Genomic DNA, 10,325 nt, shown 5'->3' on the forward strand with positions numbered 1-10,325 from the left:
CATACATTGTCCTTTGAGTGTTTGAGGAGAGCACAGTCTTGACCTATTTTTGAGGGACAAGAACTTAAAAGACTGGACCACTCTGTTCCAAATTTGGGCAATTTCAAAGGACAGGGCTTTGGGGAATTGGAACAGCTTGTTCAACTTCATTGTCTTTGGGTCTCACTAAGCACAGAAACCAGCCTCCCTCTTAATCCCCATCCCACGTGTTGAAAACCATAAACTCAAGTTGCCACAAATAAAAGGCCATGGAAGTGTGCCCAGATGCCCTTCGGGATGGGATGACCCAGTTAGGAGGTAGCAGTGTTTGGGGTTGAGACTGTCCCTCTATTAAAAGCAGACAGAGAAAAAGCTATGACCAAAATGTTTGCATCGTTTAATTAAATATCAACAAAAATCTCTATTCACTTTAAAGCTCCAGGCAGGAGCCAAAACCACTGTTGCAGATATGCTCCCAGTTTCACCAGCTAATCAGATGTTAAACTTACATTGTAACAATCAGCCCGATATTATTGCCTGCTGCAGATAGAACTAGAATTCTTAAGTAGGTTAGAATTCTGGTTGGAGTTGTGTAGATGGACAAATTATTTTAAGGTAGTTTGATATCAATGCTATAATTTATGATTTATGGTAAAGACAGTTGGGATCATACTGACAAAGTAATTACTTGCCCAAGTCTAAAATTAGCCTAAAAATGCCATTGATTAGGCCCCCAAATGAGAAAATAATCCACTACAGTACCGAAAAAGACAAAATAGGGCCACTAACAGGCCAGAAGCACTGAAGGCTTTCTGAAAGAGAAATCAGGCCTTACATTTGTAGTTTTAATGTCTATTTGCAAAAAAACGTAGAAGCAGAGTCTGCAGCTCAGATGACACCATCAGAGAGGGTAGCTGTTCCACCTCTCTCCTGTGCAAATTAACCCAATCCTGAACCTGGCTTGATTTAATTCGCACAATATCAGTTGCCTTGCTGGATAGACCACAAATATACCTCAGGGACCTCAATTGCAAAAACCTGGACAACAAACGTTGGGGCTTCAGAGTTGACTAGATTAGTAAATTCTGTCTGAGTTAAAGCAGATAACACCCACTAATTAAAAGAATGAAACATCATCGTCCCATTGGCATCCTCCGGTGTGCAGGTGTTCTTCAGAGCAAAGCCCATGGTGTGCCCATTGCCAACTCGTGACACGAGGTGGGGGGAACGGGCAGCAGAAAAAAACCCGAGATAAGAAATCAGAGAATACAAGTCGCTTTTAAACGAAAAACAGTTGGTGATAGAGTACACCCACCATTGGGGTAGGACGTAACAATCTCTCAGCATCACTGACTCCAGCACGGCTGGTCCTCTGGAAGAGGCACATTGCAGGAAGGTTTTATGTGTGACCAGGCAGTTGGCCTCCCCACCCCTCCGGCCTCCCAGCTGGGTCCTGGCTCCCGCGGGTCCCCTCCCCCTTCACCCTCCAAACCAAGGCAGCGCCCGCCCCTGCCCCCGCTGATTGACAGGCCGTGCAGCTACTCCTGGAAGCCTGGCTTTCGGGGGCAACCCGGGAAGAGGTGACTATCTCTGCAGCAGCCAATAGGAGCCAGGAGGCGGGGCGGGGGTGTGGGGCGGTCAGGTGCTCCGCGCCGGGGTTGCGTGCAGGTGAGCTGCTGCGCGATCTGGGGCCCCCCTCCCCCCGGTCACCTCCCTGCCGTTACCCCAAACTAACACGAACTGACCAGATCGCTGCGAGGGTGAGTCCAGGAAGGTGGGCGACTTCCCTACCGGGGACCCACACGGCTCCTCTGGGCCCCCAAAGCAACGCCCCCACCTTGCCACTGCCCACCTTAAAAGCCCACGTTGAGGCATCCGCAGGCCTCGGTGGGCGGGATGACTGGAAATTGGGAACGTACCCTACGCCTCGACCCTTCTGGGTAGCGGCTAGATTGGAATCCAGGTGGAAAAGATGGACCCCCGCCCCTTCCCCGTGTGTCTACCTGATCTACATACACAAACCTATTCCTTCTGCACTTTCCTTCTTCCCTTTAATTGGCGCCCCTTCCCTCCTGATCTCCAAGTCTGTCTGTAGAGGAAGGGTTGGAGGGGAGAAAGAACTGGAAAGTACCCAGTGAAATTTGGGGCCAGATCCACGGATTCCACTGTTTTGTGCAGCATTTTGGGCAAGAAAAAGAAAAAAAAAAAAATCTAATTGTTTTCATTCCCCATCCCCCACCTCTGTTTATTGCTCTGTGTCATGAATGTGATGTTGGGTCTTCTTGCCAAACATTCCTAAGCTTTAGACAACCGTTAATCTCTGCTTACTTTTGTTGGTCCCAGGAAAGTAGTTTTCTCCTGCTTACAGTTTTCTCCTGCTGAATTAATTTGCTAAGACAGAAGAAAATCAGGTGTTCCATGTAGTTTAGGTTTAAATTACAGTTGGTTGATACTAGCCGGCCTTGTTTTAAAAAGGTGGGAGAGAAAATTAGGGGGAGAAAGGACAGAGAGCGCAACTACCATTCATAGACAGATCTGTGAGTAAATGTATTTGCAGTAACCTATTTGCTATTCTCTGCTGCAACTATTTTTAATGTTCCTACCAGAATCGGAGAATTATTGCCATCTAATAAATTGTTTTTAAATATAACATTTGAACCATTGTCTTGAGACCAATACCTAAAAATATTTCCGTTTAAGAAATGTCTAGGTACGGTGAAAGCACAGTTTAAAACCAGCAAGCCAGAAATTATTGCCTTCAGCCAATACCCATAAGGTACATATATGCCTCGTACTCCTGGAAGCAAAGCAAGCATGCCAAGTCGTTTTTATTTACCTATACTTATAACATAGTAAGGTGAAACAAGATTTACTTTTGAAGTTTAAAAATGTCTTTATCTTCAAATTAGGAAGATATCAAAAGCCAGTTTCAAGAGGTTTATTTGTGCAAAGTATGGTTTGATCTAAGTTTTGATGGGTTTATAAATGCCTTCATGCAGGAATGGACAGAAAAAGGAGAGAAAAAAGATCCTTGCTTGATGTGCAAGCCTGATGAAAACTGACAAAATGTACATACCTATTGTTTATCCATACAACGTCTTATTAGCTCTCTCCGATAAAATGAAAGCATTTTACAAATATACACAGATTAGGGGAAAAGTCCAACAATCTTGATCCAAAGAGATTTAAACCAGGGAGGTGCTTTTTCTACACATATCAATGATACGATTAAATTTTCACTAATTTTAACATTAAGAAAGTCAACAACAAATTTCAGAATTGTATTTCTGTTAATATTTAGTTTAGAATCTAATTGTTTAAAGAAGGCTGTGATTTGATTATTAATAAATGAAAGCAAATTACTTTTCAATAAATATATCTGGATGTCACAAATGTTATTTCACTTCAAGAAACCAAATTCATCTATTTTCCTCTCTTTAGTAATACTTCTTTTACCTGTGATGAACCAAATATAGGGGTTGAAAATAGAAGGGTGCATATACATATATATAAGCACCATTATTCGATTTGCTAGTGATACTTCATTGTTGCTATGTTGCCATAATTGGTCTAGCCATAATGGTAAGTATGTTCACAGGTATTTGAGTATACAAATGTTTCTGACCAGAAGTCAAAAGTCTGGGTCAAACTGAAAATGTTTCTACAAAGTTTTATGTAAATGATATCATATTTTAAAATACTATTGGAGAGCTCACTTAAATAATTCCTTTGAGGGATATTTAGATAAATTCTCAGAAGTGAAAAAGTTGTTTAAATGCAACTAAACGTATTAGCTTTATTATTCATGTAGCCACAGGTCTCCTGTCTAAGATGGAGTTGGATGACATAATTCTTCCAGGCTGTGATTTATGATATAACTTGCTAAACACTGTTACTCTGAGTTTGGGGTAAAGTATACAAAACAAAATTATTGCCATTAATTTCTATATGTTTATTCTGCAGATTATCTTACACTGAACTGATCAAGTACTTGGAAAATGACTTCAAAATTTCTCTTGGTATCCTTCATACTTGCTGCGCTGAGTCTTTCAATCACATTTTCTCTCCAACCAGACCAGCAAAAGGTTCTACTAGTTTCTTTTGATGGATTCCGTTGGGATTATTTATATAAAGTTCCAACACCCCATTTTTATTATGTTATGAAATATGGTGTTCACGTGAAGCAAGTTACTAATGTTTTTATTACAAAAACCTACCCTAACCATTATACTTTGGTAACTGGCCTCTTTGCAGAGAATCATGGGATTGTTGCAAATGATATGTTTGATCCTATTCGGAACAAATCCTTCTCCGTGGATCACATGAATATTTATGATTCCAAGTTTTGGGAAGAAGCGACACCAATATGGATTACAAATCAGAGGGCAGGACATACTAGTGGTGCAGCCATGTGGCCCGGAACAGATGTAAAAATACATAAGAGCTTTCCTACTCATTACATGCCTTACAATGAGTCAGTTTCATTTGAAGATAGAGTTGCCAAAATTATTGAATGGTTTACATCAAAAGAGCCCATAAATCTTGGTCTTCTCTATTGGGAAGAGCCTGATGATATGGGTCACCATCTGGGACCTGACAGTCCACTCATGGGGTCTGTCATTGCAGATATTGACAACAAGTTAGGATATCTCATACAAATGCTAAGAAAGGCAAAGTTATGGAACAGTCTGAACCTAATCATCACAAGTGATCATGGAATGGCCCAGTGCTCTGAGGAAAGGGTAATAGAACTTGACCAGTATGTGGATAAAGACCACTATACCCTGATTGATCAATCTCCAGTAGCAGCCATCTTGCCAAAAGAAGGTAAGGCTGACTGAATGGTGAGCTGAGGCTAGATGTGCACTGGCCCAGTGTGATCAAAGGAATAGGGATTTCTGTTGCTGTGCCTTTAAAGTGGACTTGCCTGTGTCATGGTAATATTCTGGGATTTAATTCTCAGACTCTGAAAAGACAAAAATCTCCTTTCTCAAAGCCTAATATTTTTCCTTTTTCCTAGAATACTGAAATTGATGTGCTCTAGATATGTAATGGCAGTAGATTTTAACCATTTTGGAATTATAGAATATGATGAAAGCCATAGCCTCCCTTCTCAGAAAAACTGAGATGGAAAGATACATACAAAACTTGAATACATGTACAGTTATTTCATAGAAGCCCCAAAGACTTTTATAGACTCCTAATTTGGACCTGCTTAACATGGAAGCCGTGGAGGATAAGAAGGAGGAAGAACTTTGGCCAATCTGAGATGTATTTTCCTTATAAGTATGGAAAGTAATAACAATACCTTAAACTTCTTACAAACCTCTCCTGGAATCCTTATACCAAACCTGTCACCTCAGCATTGTCTCCATTTTAAAGACAGGCAAATGACAGGTAACTGACCTCAAAAGGTTTAATATCCCAAGGTCACAAAATAAGTGACAACAAAACTCAGGCCAGCTCTTTGACATATTTTATCACATCAAAGGGTTGGTCTTAGGTATCAAATGAGAGAACAGATTTTGAAAAGCTATAATATCTCACAAATGAGAATTCCATCGCTCAGAGGGAAATTAGGAGAATTGTATGAAATAGCAAATGTTAAAATATGCATGTGTTTTATACAGACAGTTTTCAGCAAACAGCACTTTTTTTCTAAGAAAATTAGCTGAGGGTAACTGTTCACGCCTATAATCTCAGCACTTTGGGAGGCTGAGGCAGTAGGGTCACTTGAGGCCAGGAGTTCGAGGCCAGCCTGGGAAACAGCAAGACCCTGTTGCTAAAAAACAAAAATAAAAAATAGCCTGGCATGGTGGCACACACCTGTAGTCCCAAGCTGAGGGGGAAGGATTGCTTGAGCCCAGGAGTTCCAGGTTACAGTAAGCTATGATCACATCACTGCACTGCAGCTTGGGTTACAGGGAGACCTAGTTAAAAGAGAGAAAGAGAGAGAGGGAGGGAGGGAGGAAAGAAGGAGTAGAGAGAGAGAAAAGAAAAATAGAAAAGAAAAGAAAGAAAAAGAGGAAGGAAAAAAGGAAAGGAAGGTAAGAGAAAGAAAAAAGAGAAAAGAAAGGGAAAGAGAGAGGAAAAGGGAGGAAGAGAAGGAAGGAAGGGAGGAAGGGAGGGAGGGAAATTATATTAATCCTTCAATTTCCCTTATAAAATTGGAATGATGTCCTCTTTTTGGGGTTTGGAAGGTAATGATGAAACCTCAGCAAATGGATTTGAAAAGCAGAAGGATGAAAGACAGTGCCCAGGTGACTGCATTTGTAGTTACAGGGAGTACTTAGGTAACACCTCCAGTGTTTTCAGGTGTTTCCATTTTACAAACCACTCTCCACCTCCAGTCTCTTTTCCCAGCCCTCACCCACCACTCACCATGTTTTCTTGTCTGGAGATTCTTTGTGTCTGCACTCACAACTACTAGAACCTAGCTGTTTTTGTTTGGGTATTGCAGTACCCTAGACATTTTACCTAGTGTCACTAATTAATGTGTATGTGTATTGAAGTCTTTAGAGGTTTCTGGTTCTAGAAAATGCCCTTCCTTAATTCTAAGGTGAACTAACTTACAGCAGAAGAGTATTTCTTAGTTTCCCTTCCCAAAACTGTTTTCCTCAAGTAGGGGGAAATAATTTTTTTCTTATATTCAGCTCTCTGGCTTTTCACCTTCATATCAAGTCTTTTGCCCATGCTTGGTTGGTTGATTGTAGCTATGAGTATTTTGATCTGAGTGCCTCTCCTCCCTTCTCTTTAGGTAAATTTGATGCAGTCTATGAAGCACTAACTCACGCTCATCCTAATCTTACTGTTTACAAAAAAGAAGAGATTCCAGAGAGATGGCATTACAAATACAACAATCGAATTCAACCAATCATAGCAGTGGCTGATGAAGGGTGGCATATTTTACAGAATAAGTCAGATGACTTTCTGTGTGAGTATGATAGAGTATTTCTTTCCATTCTGCATCGCTTTTTGCTAAAATACAACAGTTTTAACACATAATACAGCAGTTTATTGATTGATATTTTTACTCTCAGCTATTTGAATGTTAAGAAACTATAATGTTTCAGTACTTAACTATCTAGAAATGTGTTTTTTTAGACATTGGTCCTTGATATATAAAAGATATATACAAAATGTCCCTTTAGGTGGAATTGTGTTTCTATCATGTTTTTTGATTAAAAGAAAAGCAGATGCCTGACAATGACATTGTAGTGTGTTCGTGGCAGATGTATACAGATACATGGTTTCTGGTTCTTAAAATGGTTTTCACATGCAGATAATGATTCATAAACCAATGTTCAGATTTTTGTGTCTTGTGCAGGTAGCTCTTATGTTAGAGGGATTGCTCAAAAAGGGACTGCTATCTTTTGCAAGATTTTTATTTTAAAGTTAATATAAATTCAAAGGGGCCTCTAGAAATGGTGTACTGAACTACAGTTACACAATAGATTGCTCACTTCTATTTTTGATAGAAAACCTTAATAATACTCCAATTTATATTGCATTATGTTTAATGATTCAGTAATTAATTAGATATTGACCACTGCATACCTAAACCAGAATAGTTAAGCCCTAATGCCCCAAAGCAGTGGTTCTCAAAGTGTGTTCCCTGGCCCAGCAGCAGCCACATCAGCTGAGAGCTTGTTAGAAATGCAAATCACTGGGCCCAACCCAGACCTACTGAATTTGAAACTGTGAGGCCCTGGTGAAGCACACGAAAGTTTGAGAACCATGACCCTCAGGCATTCATTATTAAATACCGTCTACTCGATCAAGCATTTATGATCGGGGCTACCACTACAACACTAAGTCCCTATTCATGGGAAACGTTTTCTGTAAGTCACAATGACTTAATTTTAAGTCTGAATTTCCAGTAAGAAGTGTGATAATTATCTTTGCCTTCATGGGTGAGAGTCTAGATCCCAACTTCTCACAGAAATGACCACAGCAATCCTCCAGTCAATTACAAATTATATAATAGCATATTCCCAATGTGGCTATCAATTAATGGAATAGCATAGTATCCTGTCAGATAATTGCTAGTGATTCATAAGTTCATTGTTATTTTTACTTAAACCTAAAAGAATCATGGCATCTAGAATGACTTCTTGAGATATATTTTGCCTGGGAGATTTCAAATTACTTTGAAATGACATGGGGTCAGTTTATGACTTTTAGAGAAATTGATTTAAGATTTTTTTGAGGGGGATAAGGGTAGGGAGTGTGTTGGATCCTGATTAGAGCCACCAAAATCGAGAGTTTTCTACTCTCCTACACTCTGACCTTTGTTTTTTAGTAGTAGATTGTAGTTGTAAGTGCAGGTTAGATTTTTATGGTTTCTTTTTTCTTTATGTGTTGTATTTTACTGGTACCTATGAGTATATTGGCTTGTGATTTAGACTAATGACACCTTTATCTCTTTAACTTTAGAACAATAATTGGAACACAGTAGATACCAATAAGTATTTGCTGAATATTACTTTGCCACCAGAAGAAAAACAAACCCTCTAATTTTTCCCTAACTTGGCTCTGCTTTGTTCTTTACCCTGCTTCCCCTGCTGCTTAAGCCACTGTTGGCTTGTGAGAAAGATTCACAATCATTTGACTCTTCATTTCCTGAAGAGAATTGTGATGTGGACAACAGCAGAGATTGTAAAAGATTATTTTATTTTTACAGTCAAACTAGATATGATGTGTATTTAAGTTCAGAACTTGACCATTCAACAATTATATCCATTTTAATGCATAGTAGGCTAACTTCTTCATGTGTTTTCTCTTTACAGTAGGCAACCATGGTTATGATAATGCATTAGCAGAAATGCATTCAATATTTTTAGCCCATGGTCCTGCCTTCAGAAAGAATTTCTCAAAAGAAGCCATGAACTCCACAGATTTGTACCCACTATTGTGCCACCTCCTCAATATCACCGCCATGCCACACAATGGATCATTCTGGAATGTCCAGGATCTGCTCAATTCAGCAATGCCAAAGGTGGTCTCTTATACACAGAGTACTATACTCCTCCCTGGTAGTGTCAAACCAGAAGAGTATGAACAAGAGGGATCATACCCTTATCTCATAGGGGTCTCTCTTGGCAGTATTTTAGTGATTGTATTTTTTGTAATTTTCATTAAACATTTAATTCACAGTCAAATACCTGCCTTCCAAGATATGCATGCTGAAATAGCTCAACCATTATTACAAGCCTAATGTTACTTTGAAGTGGAATTGCATATTGAAATGGAGATTGCATAATTATGTCAGTGTTTAAAGGTTTCAAATTCTGGAACACCAGTTCCAGACATTTGCAGAAACCATTAAGCAGTTACATATTTAGATACATACACACACACACGGACAGATCAAAATTCTTATACCTGTAAAGGAATAAAGATGTGAGAGTATGTCTCCATTGTTCACTGTAGCATAGGGATAGATAAGACCCTGCTTTATTTGGTCTCAGCACATATAATGTATATATTTAGCAACTTTGCACTATGTAAATACCTTATATATTGCACTTTAAATTTCTCTCCTGATGGGTACTTTAATTGAAATGCACTTTATGGACAGTTATATCTTTCACTTGGTTAAAAATGACAACTTTTGGCACCCATGTCACAGAATACTTGTTACTCATTGTTCAAGCTGAATGAAATTTCTAATAATCCCGAATAATGGATGTAGAAATCTGTCTCCTTAAATTGAGAGAAGAAAGTGACAAGTGTTGAAAATTAAATGTGATAACCTTTGAACCTTGAATTTTGAAGATGTATCCCAATAGCAGAAAGCAATGTTGGGCATTTCTTGTCATATTTCTTTCCCAAGAACATGGTTTTCATTTATTTTTCCCCCAAAGAAAGTCAAATACTGACAGATTCATTCTAAATACATTATTTTTGTCATAAAATTATTGTAACTTCCTGATTAGTCATATTACTGTGATTTTCATAATAATGAAGACACCATGAATATACTTTTCCTATGTAGTTCAGCAATGGCCTGAATAGCAGTGACCAGGCACCATCTCAGCAATGTTTTCTCCTGTTTGTAATTATTTGCTCCTTTGAAAATTAAATCGCTATTAATTACATTAAAAATCAAATTGGATAAAACAATATTTGTTTTCTTTCTGATAGCACATAATAACAGAGCACAAGCATCTTTTAGATTTGACCATTTGAAGATTCAAAGTTACAAAAGAGCATAAACCATATTAGATAAAATATTGGCCACTCAATCCTTGAAAAGTGCTGTGTGGAGCCTGGAAAACAGATTAGTCAGGACCACATGTGAGATGTTTACAAGACACTCAGAACAGTGGTAAGGAGTGTATACT

The 10,325-nt window shown here is 38.9% G+C and overlaps 1 protein-coding gene across 2 annotated transcripts; it reads left to right on the forward strand.

Annotated features, from left to right (window-relative positions):
* The first annotated feature begins 1,560 nt into the window (after positions 1–1,560).
* ENPP5 (ectonucleotide pyrophosphatase/phosphodiesterase family member 5) lies at positions 1,561–10,104 on the forward strand. Of its 2 annotated transcripts, none has more exons than XM_012448790.3 (4): positions 1,561–1,647; positions 3,943–4,806; positions 6,737–6,913; positions 8,769–10,104. In XM_012448790.3, exons 2-4 carry the CDS (start codon positions 3,978–3,980, stop codon positions 9,194–9,196), a joined length of 1,434 nt encoding a protein of 477 aa, XP_012304213.1. In that variant the 5' UTR covers positions 1,561–1,647; positions 3,943–3,977; the 3' UTR covers positions 9,197–10,104. The 2 variants fall into 2 exon arrangements, with proteins under 2 accessions (XP_012304213.1, XP_012304212.1); XM_012448789.3 differs by lacking the exon at positions 1,561–1,647 and adding an exon at positions 1,653–1,739.
* The last annotated feature ends 221 nt before the right edge of the window (positions 10,105–10,325 follow it).

Source organism: Aotus nancymaae, unplaced genomic scaffold (assembly GCF_030222135.1).
Source record: "Aotus nancymaae isolate 86718 unplaced genomic scaffold, 86718_ANA_hifiasm-v0.15.2.pri h1tg000040l, whole genome shotgun sequence".
Lineage (NCBI taxonomy): Eukaryota > Metazoa > Chordata > Mammalia > Primates > Aotidae > Aotus > Aotus nancymaae.